Source organism: Saimiri boliviensis, chromosome 6 (genome assembly GCF_048565385.1).
Source record: "Saimiri boliviensis isolate mSaiBol1 chromosome 6, mSaiBol1.pri, whole genome shotgun sequence".
Lineage (NCBI taxonomy): Eukaryota > Metazoa > Chordata > Mammalia > Primates > Cebidae > Saimiri > Saimiri boliviensis.
In genome coordinates, this window is record NC_133454.1 from 16,177,736 (window position 1) to 16,195,036 (window position 17,301).

Sequence of the window (17,301 nt, forward strand, 5' to 3'; positions counted from 1 at the left end):
GTGGAACAGCAAGACTGTAACATCACTTCGTAACATTATTAAGTATAGGAAGATCACCTGTGCTTTACTGTCCAGCTGAATTCAAAGCAGTTATGTGGTAAGAGAACAAGGCATGTTGGAAAAAGCATAAGGTATATGTCTTAAAGCACGTATTACCATCTCTTTGTTGCATCTGTAAGAAGAGGATCCTGGCCAGGTGCTGTGGCTCATGCCTGTAATCCCAGCACTTTGGGAGGCTGAGGTGGGTGGATCACCTGAGGAGTTTGAGACCAGCCTGGCCAATATGGTGAAACCCCATATTTACTGAAAGCACAAAAATTAGCTGGGCATGGTGTCAGGCATCTATAATCCCAGCTACTTCAGAGGCTGAAGCAGGAAAATCACTTGAACCCAGGAGGCAGAGGTTGCAGTGAGCTGAGATTGTGCTACTGCACTCCAGCCTGGGTGATCGAGCAAGATGTCTCAAAAAAAAAAAAAAAAAATCCTCTGGTGATTTCAGTAAATGTTTGGGATTAAACAGCTCTGATGAGCTATAGCCATATATGCAAATTACTAAAAGACAACTGAATCAACAGTAACAACCTCTGGTTGGCAGAGTATAGAGGTGACTGCAATTGTTCCCATAATACTATGCCTGCCAACGTAAAGGCTGGGATGGGAAGAAGTGCAAAAAAGCCTTTCCTCAGTCACTTGTATTCTAGCCTATGATATAATAGATGAAAAAATATGTAAATATGTTACATATTTGGCATTATAGTTACTTTTTATTTTACTGTGGTTAAATAATTGCAGAGCAACTCATGAGTCACACAAGAAAAGAGCCTCATGATTTAAGGATCATATTTTCTTAAGTCATGTAAAAAATCCATTTTTCCATTACTTATATTCAAAGTTTGCTTAGTGAATTTTGGTTATTTCAAAAAGACCAAGTTTCCCTTTAGGTAAAAAAGATTTACCATTTCCAAGGATATTAAAAATCTCATCAAATGCTTGAAGGCATGTATCAAAGAGGAGCTTTAAGAGTCTTTTGAGGAAAGAGTAGCATCATTTAAACAGATATGTCATGTTAGGTGGTTCTTGGAAGAAGATGAAATATTTTGAGTACACGTTGAGTTTTTAAGGATGTGTTTTAAAAGACAATCCTATTTGTTATAAATTTCCTTGAACATGCTGTTTGACAGTTGAAGACCTAACTGTGTCAGAATCATTACAAAGATCAGATCTCATTTTTAAGGAGTGTAGGTTAAAAGAGAGAGAGAGAGATTGTACTGAATAGGGGCTATCTCATATATCACCTAGTAACCATTTTTTTTTCTTTTTTAGTGGATCCTAAAGGCAGAATATTGAAATATAGCTTCTCTCAACTAAATTCTGATGAATTTAATCTAGATCAGTTTAGTCAATAATAGGCCCACTAAGTACTTATTTAAATCAGTAGGCAGAGTTTTGCTTTTGCCATCTTCCTTCTATTATGGGGATCTCTCATTTTATTACCCCCTCTAACCTCACTTTTCACTCTGATGAAGAGGATTGCAGTGATTCAACAAGGGCTATTTGAATTGAGAGTATGAAACTCTTATCCCTTAAATGCCATTTCTTAAGCCATGTTGCTAGTGGGCCAGAAGTTATGAGCATCACCTGGGAGCTTATTAGAAGTGTAAATATTCAGGCCCTGTGACCCAGGTAATTTTTGTATATATTAGAGTTTGTGAACATTTTTCCACACATTTGACAATAATTTATAGACAGACTTTTTTTTTTTTTAATTGTGAGGCCAAAATGGATGCGTCTTCAAGAATTTGAGGAATTTATTTTGAATATCCTCAGAGGTAGCAAATCTTTTTATATTTGAGTGGGGAATGTGCAAAATAAAAAGTGCTAGGTGCTGTGATTAAATCAAGTAGTCAAGTCATATAAAATGTAATCTAAACAATATGCAAGATTTAGCAGTCCTGAGTGAGAAGAGATTTGACTTCATTCAATGATTTTTCTTCTGTGTGAGCCTTAAAAAGAGAAGAAATACAAATAAATGAAAATTACAAAGCATTCATTGTGTACTTACTGAGTTTAAGGATAATGCTCGGTATTAGAGAATATATGGCTGGATAGGATGTTGTCTTCATTCTTAAGGGCCTTGCTTAGGACTTAAAAATTACTTAGTGAATTGAAATGTTGAAGGCAGGTGGGTGAACAACTGTTTCTACTGTAAGGTAGAAAGAGAAATAACTATTAAGCAGATTCAAGCAATATGTTGTTGCAACAGGAGAAAAGCAGCAGCATTTGACTTTGCAGAAGAGAAAGTATGGGATATGGATACAGGATAAGGAAGGCAGATACGAGCATTTATCTGGCTTCCTAAACAGAACCAAGTGTTCAGAAAAGTCTAATGCAGTTTGTAGCATCATGAAGTATAGCAAGATTAACGGTGCTATACTGTCTAGATGAATTCAAAGCAGATATGTGGTAAGAGAGCAAGGTATGTTGGAAGAAGCATAGGCGTATGACTTAAAGCACATTTTACCATCTCTTTGTTGAAGCTGTAAGAAGAGAATGCCCCACACTTTCCAAACAAACATATTTTCTTTTTGATAATAGTTGCTCGGGTGTTCTTACTACCTACTCAAATGAACCCAGTTTTAGTAAAAATAATTTCTTGTTGAAGACATTTCATACTTAGATCTTTGGCTTCAAATATTGTGTTTACAAAGACTGTACTGGACCTGGGTGTTTAAGGAGAAGGAAGATTTCTAAGTGTGGGGAAGGAGATCTGGGCCTATAGCAGAGTGTGAGCAAGAGATGGTGAGGGCCTGAACTCTGGCAGTGGTAACGGAAAGGGGTGGTGGTGGAGAAAGAGGGTGCAAAAGAGAGATGCTTGAAAAGTGACAAGGGGATATATATCACTTATTAAAAAATAAAATAACACTTGTTAACCAAAAGTGAAATTTGACATTGATCATTGAATTATCATCAAATTTAAGTCATCTTTGACTTAATCATGGTTATTTTTTTCCTCTCTAGTAGTTGCTTAGGGCATGGAGAATAAGTAGACAAAAAACTGAAATAGACTTCAAGCCCTTTGTCACATTTTGGGGTACAAGTTAATGAAGATTTAAAAGTTTAATATTAAAAATATTGTCTCCAGGGTTTTTCTAAATGTTATCAAATCACTGTTTGTTATGTTTCAAAGGATAGCTTGTTGATATAAATGCATATCATGAGTATGATAAATATACTTCCTTTTCTGAATAATTTGCACACTTAGTGTTTCAAATTTTGGTGACTTGAAAATGCTGCTCATGAAGCTGTTTATATCGTTTAAAATGGTACAGAGAAAAAGCATCTTGAAATTTGACTATCTACAAAAATTGTTTTATTCATTACAAGTCATTATTCTTTTAAGAGACTGCTGCTACAGAAATGTTTACAGAAATTCTTTTTTTTTTTCTTTCTCTATATTTTTAGTTTTTACTTTTTAAAAACAGAGTCTTGTTCTGTCCCTAGAACTGGACTGCAGTGGCAGGAACACAGCTCACTGCAGCCGTGACCTCCTGGGTTCAAGCAATTCTCCTGCCTCAATTCAGGCAATTCTCTTTTAAGTAGCTGGGACCACAGGCATACACCACCACGCCCAGCTAATTCTTTTCTCTTCATTAATACATGAGGCAAGATGACGTAAACATATTTCGTTTTCTGGATTTTACCTTTTTTATTCCTTATTCCTCTGATTTTTGTCAACTCGTTTAGTATCCTACCAACTTCTATGTTATTAAAAAAATATGGGAAGGATTTATATCTGTACAGCTTCTACCTTCTGCTCTTACACATTTTTCAAACATGACCTCACAGCTACTTTATTGCTAGTGGCAGAATAAAATTGAAGCTGTGCATAAAATTTAAGAATTACTAACTTTTCTCTGTAAATTTTAATATTTATGAAACACAAATTTTTTTATTTATAAAATATAACATTTAATTGATATAAAGTAATATATGTAATTTATATATAATATACACAGCATAACAAAACAAAAATTTCTGGAATTGCTACTGACATCTAGAAATAGATCATTATCATTAATTTGTATCTAGTCATACGTACTTTCCTTATCCTACTTCCTTGCTCACCCTGTCTACTTAAGTATCTTTTCATGTATTCCTTTGCTTTTGTCTGTTTTATTACACATATATGTATGGATATATGTGTAAAATATGTGGTTTAGTTTTGCACATTTTTCAACTTTACAAAAATTTTTTCATATTGAAACTTGCTTTTTTCACTTAACATTATGTTTCTAAGATATGTAGTTCCGTATTATCATTCATTCATTTTTACTGCTCCATACATTCCATCTTGAGAGCATACCACAATTTATCTGTTTTACTTTTGATGGACATTGGAATGTTTCTAATGTTTGCTATTGTAATCTATGCTGCTGTGAACATTTTGGTTTACTTTTGGTGTACGTGTGCCAAAGTTTATCTAGGATGTATACTGGGTAGTAGAAATACTGAGTTACAGGATAAACAAATGTTAAATTATTTTCTAAAATGGCTGTAGCAATTTGCACTTGGTAGGAATAAATAAGTTACCATGGATGCATGTCTTTTTCTAGTCCTTGTACTGAGACTTAATTATTTTTGATAATTTTTTTATATAAATGGTTTTTTATTATGATCTTAGTTTGTTATTTATCATCACCAATGAGGTTGAGAATCTTTCCTAGGCTTATCCATGACGTGTTTCTTTTACTGTGAAATGCCCACTCAAAATTTTTACCAATTCTTTTCTGTTGGTTTGGTTCTTTTCGATTTGTAGTTCTTTTCATATCTGGATACTGTTCCTTTGTCTGTGTGCTGTGAAATTATCTTATTTCAATTTGTACCTTGTCTTTTTGTTTTCTCTATTGATACATATGTACATTTTATCAACAACTGCTATATAATAAACTACAAATATATGTGTATATATATGAAATGCATAATTTAATAGATTTGGAATATATATGCACTCTAAGCTCAAACAAGATAGTAAGCATACACATCACTCTTGAAAGTTTCCTCTTATCCTTTTGTAATCCCTTTTACTCATCCCTTTATTTTATATTTTGTGTTATAATCCAATACTATGTAATATATGTTTGCTCAAATTGCTCCAGCTTTGTCCATCTTTGGCAGCTCTTTCATGTGGTTCTTCTGTTTCTTTGATATTCTCCTATTGTAGCAGCGTTGTTTCTTTGGTGACTTTCTTTACTTGCTGATGCTATAAGATGTTCCATGCCCATCTTATATCTCCTGCCCCAGTCCTAGGATCAGTCATTTCTCCAAGAAGCTCTGGTTTCTTTTATTGGAAAATAGTATTACTAACGAAGATCTGGGCTCCGGATGTTTGTTGCTACTGGGGTGTCCTTGCTTCTAGGTCCTCTCAGAAGACAGAGCCAGGAATTATATATGACAGAGCTGGGAAATTTCTACATACATAATCATTTCTATTTCTAAACAAATTTTATCTATCTGTCTATCCTGTAGCTCTTGCGAACTTTGAGTTCATACAGATACCCTTAATTCTAATCTAATATGACAGTGTTCTTTACTCTTTACCAATGCTGCACAGAGGCCAAAATCAGGGTGCTAGTTGTATTTATTATTACTGTGGCATCATTCATCCTCTCAGCAGATGGAGCAAGAAAATTATGTGTGCATAACTGACTCGTGTATATACATGTCTGTAAATAGTCTTATATGTATTTATCTGTATCTATATTAAGTGAAACATGTCTGCAACTCTAATGTAATATCATACGGATCATTTTAATGTTTCTTGCCTGTAACTTTCTACTAGAAGAGTAAGAAACCTGACTTCCGTAATCCACCATCCAGTCACTGAATTGTTCAATTTTAGTATACATGTATTGTGTTTTCAAAATTCTTCATCTGTACTGCACAGGAGGTTTCCTGTACTGCATGGGTTTACCAACTGGAGTATGATGATTTTGTGTAGTTTCTTTGACTTTGGTTTTATAGTCTCTGTTCACTTTCAAAGTTACTTAAGTCAGTACTTTTTTTCCTGTTGACTTTATGAAGGTTATTTTATACATTTGTAATACAGTTACATTCCTTTGTAACAGTCTGCATTTCATCTTGGGATCTCTGACTTCCTGCATGATTTTTAAAAAGTATTTGTCTACATTAAATCAAACACCGTATATTCTCGCTCATAGGCGGGTGTTGAACAATGAGAACACATGGACACAGGGAGGGGAGCACTACACACTGGGGTCTGTTGGGGGGAAATGGGGGAGGGGCGGGGGGTGTGGAGGTGGGAAGAGATAGCATGGGGAGAAATGACAGATACAGGTGAGGGGACGGAAGGCAGCAAAGCACACTGCCAGGTGTGTACCTATGCAACAAGCTTGCATGTTCATCACATGTACCCCAAAACCTAAAACGCAATAAAAAAAAAAAAGGAAAAAAAAAAAAAGGTTTACTTTTTGTGCTATTGAGATCTTTGGGTTTTGACAAATACTTCATGTTATGTGTCCAACAGTAAAGTGGCATTTGAGAATATTTTTATCATCCTCTGCTTTACGTATTCAAACCTCCTTCTCTTTCACAGAACCTCTGGCAAACATGGATTTTTAAAACTGTCTCTTTAGTTTTACTTTTTCCAGATGCTATATAGGTGGAATCGTACAGTATGTATCCTTTCCAGACTGGCTTCTTTAACTTAGCAATATGCATTTAAGATTCATCTCTGTTTTTGCTTGGCTTGATAGCTCATTCATTATTACTGGATAACATTCTATTGTATGGATTTACTATAGTTTATTCACTTTTTGAATGATTTGTTCTAGTTTTTATAATTATGAATAAAGCTTCTATAAGCATTCTAAATACAGATAAAAAGAAAATTTTCAGGATTTCTTCTGTTTTACTTTGAGATAATATGTTTTTTCAGATCTTTTAGTAGCAAAATTTCCATATGCCTATGTATGGTCATATATGCAGAAGCTATTTATGAAGTCATGCATTACATTTTGATGCTTTCCTCACATTTTCTCTACAGATATTCAAGAATTTTATGAAGTGACATTGCTAAATTCTCAAAAAAGTTGTGAGCAGAAGATAGAAGAAGCCAATCAAGTTTTACAGAAATGGGAGAAGACATCCCTTCTTGCTCCATGTCATGACAGACTTCAAAAACCTTTAGAGGTATGCTATTGAAAGTTCTGAAAGAACTGAATAATACTAGGATTTAGGCCAGTAAGGAAGTAATGGTAGTACTAGTAATTATTATCAACAAATGGCAACAACAATAATAGAAATGTAGTTATACCATACTGTATACAATTTCTCATGTATGAAAATTTGGTTTTTTCAAAACATAAAAAAGGGCATGGGAAGGACATGATTCTTTATACTGTTTGAGTGGGTTTTGTTAGCAATATTGTCACAGTTTGAGCTGACTGAAGTCCAAGGGATTTTGGAATTTCAGAACATAGTTCCATATGCTGTGGTGAAGGAGATGGATACTAGAATAGGGAAGTGTGATCTAAGGCTCTTATTTCCATAGCAAGGGCATATATCCTGGGGCATGAATAAAATGATTAGTTGAGGTGTAGGAACAAACAATTAGAATTCCCATTTCCATTTTTTAAATCACATTCTTTAAAATTTTCTATATTTGAGTAACTTGTAACACATTTTAGTAGTAATGCATTTAAAAAATAAATACAAAGAGTTGTTTGATCAACTGATTTTTACAGATAGAATTATGGAATCAAAAAGTTTGGATACTACTGTTAGAATTAACATTTACCAAAGGCTAAGGAGAGCTGAGGCATCTCTCAGGTTCATAGCTAAGGGCTAACAGGGACAGGTCAATGGATACTTTTAGGTGGTAGTCAATACTTTAAAGAGAGGTGATAGAACATACTGACACACGCTATTTGTCAAGATTGGAGTCGTGTAGCCAACCCCATGATTTGGAATCCTAGTGTCGTAGAATTCTAGTGACAATCAATAGCCTGCTGATTGCTGAGTTTTGATTGTTAATATTGAGGCCACTCATATACTTTATGTCCTGCTCAGAGCTGATTTGTAAACTGGGAAGAACAGAACCTAATGATCACCCTAGTTACTTTAAAAAAAAGTTAATCATGACAATAATTTGTTAAATAATAGGTATCAACTATGTGAAATTATGCTTAAAAGCATAAAAAATAAACATCCTAATTTTAGCATCTAGAAGTAATTAATTTTATTTTTTTAGTCCTTTTTTATACAAATATATGTACCTGAAATTGGGACAGTAGCCATGTAGGGTCTTTTATTTTTTTGCATTTACTGTTACACTAATAGCATTTATCCATATCATAATACTGAACATTTTTGGAAAATATTTTAATGGCTATTAATATTCCATAATTTGGAACTTATTTAAGCAGATCCTCATTCAGATTTAGGCTATCTTCAATTTCCTGCTTTGAATAATGCTGTAATGGATGTGTATGTGGATAAGCCATTTTTTTTTCTAACTGTTTCATTAGGATCGTTTTTATAAATGAAACTATTGAGTACAATGGTATGGACATTTTTAAGGCTCTGGATACATATTAACAAGCTGTTTTTAAGAACAATGCTATCAGCCATCTTTCAAAAGGGCAATCTGCTTATATCTTTAGTATCGTTACTTTATTATTTAAAATATTGTCAAATTAATAGATAAAATGTTTTACTTAATGCTTTAGATTGCAATTATGTGTTCACTATTGAGACTCAACTTCTTTTGTGATTATTGGCTATATATATTTCTTTCATGATCCATTCAAGCTCTTTGTCTATTTTTCTAAGTGGTACTAGATTTATTATCGCTTTGCAAGAGAAGTTTATTTATGAAACATGCCATCCTGTTGTCATAATTGTTATATTTGTACTGTTTTTTTAATTATTAATTTTGCTTATAGTACTTTTTAACCTTCAAAAGAGTTTTAATTTTTACATGATAAAATTGTCACTTTTAAAAAAATTCTTCTTTGCTTTATCTTTTTGTTTTGAGTGTTCTCCTGTATTTTTTTCTAGTCTTTTATTGCTTTCATATTTTCTTTCTTTTTTAAAAAAGTAATTAATTTATTAAATCATTTTCAACTTTTATTTTAAATTCAGGAGTACATGAGCATGTTTGTTATATAGGTAAACTGATGTCACAGGGGTTTGTTGTAAGATTATTTCACCACCCAGGCACTAAGTACTCAATAGTCACCTTTTCTGAGCCTCTCCCTCTTCCTACCCCCTACCCTCTAGAAGGCACCAGTGTCTGTTTTCCCCCTCTTTGTGGTCATGTGTTCTCATCATTTTGTTCCCACTTATAAGTGAGAACATGCAGTATTTGGTTTTCTGTTCCTGTGTTAGTTTGCTAAGGATGATGACCTCTAGCTTCATCTACATTCATGCAAAGGGCATAATCTTGTTCTTTTTTTATGGCTTCATAGTATTCCATGGTGTATATGTACCACATTTTCTTTATTCAGGCTACCACCGATAGACATTGAAGTTGATTCCATGTCTTTGCTATTGTGAATAGTGCTGCAGTGAACATTCGAGTGCATGTGTCATTATGAAACAACTTAAATTTTCAAAAACATTATTCAACTTCTAGATGCATAGTCCCATATATATTGCATACAAACATAAATGATAAATATATACTTTTTATTCTACAGTTGTTTTTAAAGCAATTTTTTTTCTATTCTTATGGACTCTCCTTTCACTCCCTGCTAATACTATATCAGCTCTGTCCTCCCAACATGCCAGATAACCCATGTTAGCAACTTGTGTGTTTTTTGTGTTTTTTCTGTTTTTTTTTTATTTTTAATTATTATGGATACATAATAATTTTGCATATTTATGGGGTACATGTGATGTTTTGATACAAGCACGTAATAATTGATGATTAAATCAGGGTAATTGGGATGTCCATTTCCTCAAGCATTTATCATTTCTTTGTATTAGGAACATTCTAATTTTGCTTTTTAAATTATTTTGAAATACACAATACATTATTAATTATAGGTGCTTTATTGTTTTACTGAGCACCAGATCTGTTTCCGTCTGTTACTGTATTTTTGCATTCATTATCCATTTCTTCTTTATTCTCCCCTCCCTACTACCCTTCCCAGACTCTTGTCCCCATCATTTAGCTTTCCATCTGCATGCTTACATACATTTTATTTTTTTAGCTTCCACATGTGAGTGAGAACATGTGATATTTGTCTTACTGTTCCTGGCATATCTTACTTAATATAATGTTCTCCAAGTCCATACATGTTGTTGCAAATGACAGGATTTCTTTCTCTTTTTTTTGGTTGAATAAATTCTCATTATGTGATGTACCACATTTTCTTTATCCATTCATCTGTTGATGGATACTTCCATTGATTCTATATCTTGGCTATTGTGAATGGTGCTGCAGTAAACTTTGGAGTACAGATACTTCTTCAATATACTGAATTTCTTTATTTTACATATATAACCAGCAGTAGAATTGCTGAATCACATGGCAGTTCTATGTTTAGCTTTTGAGGACCCTCCATAGTATTCTCTACATTTGCTGTACTAAGTTGCATTTCTACCAACAGTGTACAAAGGTTCCCCATTCTCCACATCCTGACCAGCATCCATTATTGCCCTATCTGTATTATAAAAGCCATTTTAACTGCGGTGAGATCAAAGAGGAGGCAAGATAAGGGATAGCCTTAGAGGCTATTGGAAAGATTTTACTGTGAGAGAAATAGAAACCACTGGAAAGTTTTGAGCATATGAATGAGTTGATCTGAGCTTCCCAAAAGGCATACAGAATCTCCTGTTTTTAGAAATTAGAAATATTTTATTTTTGCCTGGATCTGTTGAACTCATAATTAGTTTCCACAAGCTTTGTTATTATAGCTACATATTTAGTATATATATTAAGGTTGTTAGCCAGCACAATGGGATCATTATTTTGGATCTCATGGAGTCCCTATAGTATGCCTCCCAATGATTGCATTTCCTCTTGAAACAAAATCAGATGGGCATCTGAAGCAAAACTTTGATGTGAATTTAATAGTATGTAGATTTGAAAGATCTGGAGGTCAAGATTTTAGAATTTTCTTGTCTGGAAAGAAAGTGACATTGACTTGTTTGCATTCAGCTTGGAAGGATCTTAAATACAAATTTCACCTATTATTTTTTGAAATTTCATTTCCAGTGGCTGGTGGAAAGAGATCTGTTTTCTTACTTCCTCAGCATATGTGTGATAGAATTCTAGCTGCTCAACTTAAACTCTGATTTATATGAAGTTTCTGGAAAATGTAAATCAGCATCCTCATCCTCCACATCCCATAGCATTTTGACCTGTAATGTATTGTTGATATTATAAGATGACAGGAGCAGAGTCATAATAGGGCTTTTCTGTATTGGGTTGGTGATATTTTGAAACAAGAGGAAATATTTATTTAGAAATATAAAAGAAATGCCTATTTTAAAACATTTTAAAAGAAGCATCTATTCCAAGGTTTGATTTTTTTGTTTTCTTAGGTGTTTTGCTGAACTAGAAGTAATTCATGCCTCTATTCTATGATATTCTATACTGAGATACAGATTACCCTTCTCCTGTCTGCCAACACTATATTAACTGATTTTTAGCTCCTAATTTTGGTGAGTTTTCTGCTTAATTTATTTTTTATTTTTTTATTTTTTTTTTTGTGGAAAAAAGGACACAGCATCCTCCTCACTTCTGCTTTAAGTACATGTGTGTGTATTTTCTCCATAGAACTTGAGTTGCTGGGCTTAAATCTGCAATTCTAACTTGGTGACAGAAAGAATGTAAGTTTATGTTACTAACAGTGTTACAGTAACAGCATTGGGCCAGGAAGGAGGCTGCTTGGCATAGCAGAACTGTTAAGAGTAATCTGAAAGCCTTGTGTTTGAATTTTGCTTTTGCCAGTTGCTAGTTACATGGCCATTATCAAATTATTTAACCTATCTGATTTTTTATCTGTAAAATGTTAAAGTAATAACAGGGTCTACCTCATGAGGTTGTTGTGAAGAATAAATAAGGCATCAGGTATGTAAAGTGCTGAGTACAATTTCTGAACTTAAGAAATGCTCCATAAAGAGCACATATTGATAATGATCTTCTGGAAAGCCCTGTTACATCTCTGAGTCTCCCTATTTTCATCAGTAAATAGAGATAAAAACTATATGTCAGGGAGAATCAAATAAAAAAAAATATATATATATATTTGAAGAAAGAATTTTATAAAACTCATAGTAGTAATAGGAATTTCTACTATTGTATTAAAATTCATAGTAGTAATAGGAATTTCTCCCATTTCATCATTTCTCCCTGGGAATTCAGATCAAATAATCAATGAGAAAGCATTTTGCAAGCAAAAAACATTATGTGAATATAAGGAAATCTCACCATCATTACTATACAATGCACAAATATCTTCTCATTTACCAATTACTGTTACTTATAATTCTTTCCATGGATATTTTGGTGAGGCTCCATAAGACAAAGGGATTTAAGATAGTCCCTGTTGAACTGTACGTGCTATTGTAGGGTAACACAGTACTGCTCTCAATAGGCTCTTGAATGAGCTTGCCAGACCTCCATATTGACATTTAAATCAAAACAATTTTTGATCGTTGCTGTTTGCTTGTTTATTTTTTGGTTTGGTTTATTTTTCTGAGAGAGTGGGTGGAAAAGAGTAATTACTTGGTGTGGATTTGTGTTGGTATGTGGAGGTACAGGGGTAATGGTGGGAGGGAAGTAAATGTTGATAAATAGGAGCTGGAAGACGGGTAGAGTAGAGAGAAAAGGAACAGTCAAGGATAGGGAACATTAAAGGAGAAGTAAATGTTTTCATACATAAGCTTTAGCTAGTGGTTAACTTTTTATCATAGCAGCCTGGCAAGGGGCATAGAAATGAGCCCTTAAAAGGAATGATGAAACTGTCACCCTCTTTGTTCTCTGCTCTCTCCTCTTCCTTTTCTTTCTTCTTCCCTCCCCTCTCCTTATCACTTATTGAGCATCTGCTATGTATATTCATCTTTGTGTAGCTTCTTTAAGCTGCCACCTACCTTTGCACACATTGGTTGCTATGTAAAAGTGAACCTCAGGAACATGTTTTTTTGTTCATAACTTCAGCTCTGCCCAGCTCTCTTTAACCTATCCTTTTTACTTGATCTCTTCTTGATTCCAATATTCTTGTTCTTGACCTGCATATTAATTATTTTCTTCTTTTTTGGCCTTGATGTTCTTTCATAACATATCTTTTGGATATCAGTTATAAAGATTAGGAAAACCAAAGTTCTTTATTTGATTTTATACTTTAGTGGAAATAACAGTCTCTCACATATATAGACCATTTTATAGTTAAAAACATAACATACCTAACTTGATGCTCATAATGGCTTAGTGAGGCATGTAGAGTTAATGTTGCTCTCCACATTAGAAATGGGGAACCTGTAGATAAGCAACTTGTTCAGGGTTATATTGTTAGAAATGAGATAAAATCAGGAATTGAACTTCAAGGCAAGAATACTTCCATTACAATACAGTTGAGAAAGGTTGATTTTTACTGGAATACTAGAGATGGTTTCATATTTAGGTGGGTTTAGAAATGGGCCTTGAGTAATGCACAAGACCTGGCTTGAAGGTCCTGCAGGTGGAGAAAACTATGTGAGGAGCAAAGGCTCAGAAGAGTAATAAAACCTGATACTTATAAATAAAGTCCAGGCTAGGCACTTTTAATATATTATCTCTTAATCTCTATAGCGATCCAGGATGGTAGATACTTTATTGATTGATTCCTAACCTTGTTTTAAATAGGATTTGATGTGGTGGGTAGGTATTACTTCTGATTTGCAGAAGATGAAAGTAAGCCTCATAGAAGTTAAAAGTCTTTATCAAAGACACACAGAAAATGTGAAATAGTGAGGATAAATAAACATGTGCCTGACATCTCATGACCTTTCTTAGGAGGAAGTGGGAAAGGTTTTATTAATCATGAATATTTAGGATTAGTAGATGGGGAGCTGAGAATAGTGAGACTGATTAGGTTATTCTAGCTGTCTGTTTGAAAGTCTTAATTGCAATACTATAGCATTTAGATGCTCTTCTTCAGGCACTTGTGAGCCATAGAAGGTTTTTATGCAATGAATTGCCATTATCAGCTATGCTGGGGCAGATTAAGCTGGCAGCATCATGCATGATATATCAGAGGCAGGAAAAACCAGCAACAGGGAGACCAATTAGGTGGCTGCCACACCAGACACTGTTCAAATGGGTGCCCGGAGACTATTTATTACCCTCCTTGAAGATTATGAATAGATTTTTTCTTGACAAAGGATCATTTCTCATGGGTAGTAACTTGATTTATAAAGAAGAAAACCTAGTTAATTTTAGAAAATATATTCAAATTAACTTGTAAAAGAAAAAAAAATTCTGCTTGCAAAATTAATCACCTGGGAAGCCTGTGAGTAGCTCACAGAGCTGTTAGTTACTTTGCTGAGGCTGAAGTTAACTCAGCATTTATCTATGAATGATTTATGGTAGCATTTTTCTTTGGAGTACTCTAGCTAACTTTCCAATAATATGTTCGTAAATAGTGAGAGTACTTTGGTTTTCTACCTAATATTTTTCAAATATAATGAAATTAGATTACATTCATACTTACCAGAAATACTAGACCTCAAAGATATATTACTGGGATGGTACAAAGACATTTCACTGTAAAATGTCACTAGTATTAATAACTTTTTATAATATCTCTATGATCTTCCTCTGCATTCACAATGGCACTGATCTAATTCATGCTTTCTTAGAACCTTCCTAAGGATTTAGAAAGAAACTTTAACTGATCTTCATAATCAGGATTTTCCTCTTACAGCTAAACCTCCCCAAGCTAACAGTTTTAAAACTATCTATTGGTCTTCATTTTTACTGGATATTGTGCCATCTCCTTAGCATTATCTTTACTGCCTGGACTGAACTTACATTAAGCCTTACTTAAGCCTTGTTCTTGTTGGTTCCTCTGTCTGGAATATTTTTCCCTTTGTTTTCATCTGGAAATATCCTACTTAATCTTTTTAAAGGCCTACTTGTTTATGAATCACCAGTTTTCTAATGACCTCAACAAGAAAAAATTCTGTTTTATATACCGACCAAGGCTTCTGATACAGTGTTTAGCACACCCTTTTTAAATGACTTGCTCAGATGTTTCACTTGTTAGATCATATCTTAATATCAAGTGTTATATTCATTTACACAGCTGTAATCTGGTTCAGAGCTTTTTAGGCAGTAAGTATTCAAAAAATGTTTATGAAGTAGATGATTGACTGTATTTTTGTTGATGTCAGAGAATGATACGTTGTTTTGTTAAGTATATGTATATTATGCTAGAAACATGAATTAAAATTTTCTGGTTGACCCAGTGAAAAGATGCTTAGTGCTAGGTAAGATTCTGAAGATAGTTGTTAAAAGCAAGGGAATGAGTCATGGCAGTACACAGCTCACCGTGTCCTTCAAATTACTTATTATATGGCACAACATGGGACAATTATGGGCTAAAGAGACGTCATACAGTTCCATACTCTTCCCTGCAGATTGTGTTACTATCAGAGTTAGAGATGTTAGAGTTTCTACAAAACTGAGTCATTTTTGTGGAGTCTGGAGAGAATGGTTAGGTTGCAGTGACTATCATCTTTCCTATCTCAGATTTGATTTGGGCTGATTGCTTGCTTGTTTTAATAATTGACCTCTTAAACATTCATTCTTGTAATAGTGAAATTTTACAATCCCATTTCTTATGAAACAGGCAGAGTATCCTGGCAAAAAAGATAGAAGAAGTGCCACATCCCTAAAGTTTTTTTTCCCAAAAGAGAAAGGAGGCTGTGTTATATGGAGGTCAATCCAACTTTGAAAATATTATGGTGAGAAAGTGAGATTTGTTCAGGAGGTAGAACTGTCAATAACTTGATAATCAGAAAGTAATGGTGAAGAAAAAGTTTCAAAATATCCATTACCATTACCATTACCTACAAGCTTGACACATTGCTGCCTACGTAGTACTGCAGCAGGTCTAAGGACTTCCACCTGCCTTAGATCCTGTCCATGGAGAGCTTTATATGAAGAATTCAAAATGGATTGTTTTGATCCTTAAAACGGTATACTGTCCTTACCTGGATCAGTAAGCATTTTTTTTCCCCTTGGGGAGCTTAGCACTTTCTATATCATATTATAGTTATTGTAAGCATGATAGAACTCCCCTATAATACTGGGGAGTCAGGTTCTGTGTGCCCTGTATATATGATTTGTATCCTCTAAGGACTAAGCTAGATCCTTACATATATTAGCTTCTCAGTAAATGTTCATGGAATAAATAAATGAATTATACTACTGTCTAATCTAAAGGAAGCATAGTTTTCAAATTATATGAAAGTATGGGTTTTTTCTATACAGGGCAGGATATTTTAAATTGAGAATGTTCCTGAAAATTCAGATATATGATTGTCTAACTCATAGCATTGTTCAAGAATAGAATCAGATAATAGTTCCAGAGTATTTTTGAGATGAAAGAATGCACTATTAGTTAAACATTTTTATGGAATTTTCACAGATACTACTATTTTCAGTTAGAATTTCATTATTATTTTAGTAAATGTAACTGATTTGTATGTATACAGCTGTCATTGAAAGTAAATCATATAAGATCGTAGTCTAGCATATGAATGATCCTTTGTTATTTAAGAGAAAGTTATTTTATTTTGAAATCCATTGTGGTCATCTTCCACATGATAAAAAAAAATTCATGAATATAATACCAGATATCATGCTAGCAGAAACACCCAAGTGTCTAGAGTCTACAAAACAAACCAAAAGCAATTAATACCTCTAGTCATTGGCTAAACTAGTTTCTAAAACATAGTTCTGTTTCCCTTGGGAAGCCCAAGGGAAAGCTTCCCTTTTTCCCTCTGAAGTATCACTAAAAATCATGGACAAAAACATACTAATGGGAGAAAAGGCATACAAATTTATTTGATAATATTTTTATGTGACATAGTAGCCTTTATAATGAAAGAAAGGATATCTTTCCAAAGATTTAGGGAAAACTATCCATTTTATGATTAAGTTCAACAAAGTATGAACAGCCATGTAGAAATATGATTAGACAGAAAGGATATGATCCAATGCTAATATACTGAGTGGGGAAACCTAGCAAGGCCTGTCTGTTTAGATTATTCTTGGCCTCTGTGTGC

At 33.8% G+C, this 17,301-nt stretch overlaps 1 protein-coding gene across 7 annotated transcripts in view; it reads left to right on the forward strand.

The window, feature by feature from the left end:
* Window positions 1-17,301, forward strand: part of DLG2 (discs large MAGUK scaffold protein 2) — a 2,103,224-nt gene that overhangs the window by 284,940 nt on the left and 1,800,983 nt on the right. For all 7 annotated transcript variants that reach the window (XM_074400260.1, XM_074400268.1, XM_074400258.1 and 4 more), the window contains one exon: window positions 7,064-7,209. In XM_074400260.1, the coding sequence (XP_074256361.1) occupies window positions 7,064-7,209 (146 nt within the window). The remainder of the gene's footprint in view (window positions 1-7,063; window positions 7,210-17,301) is intronic.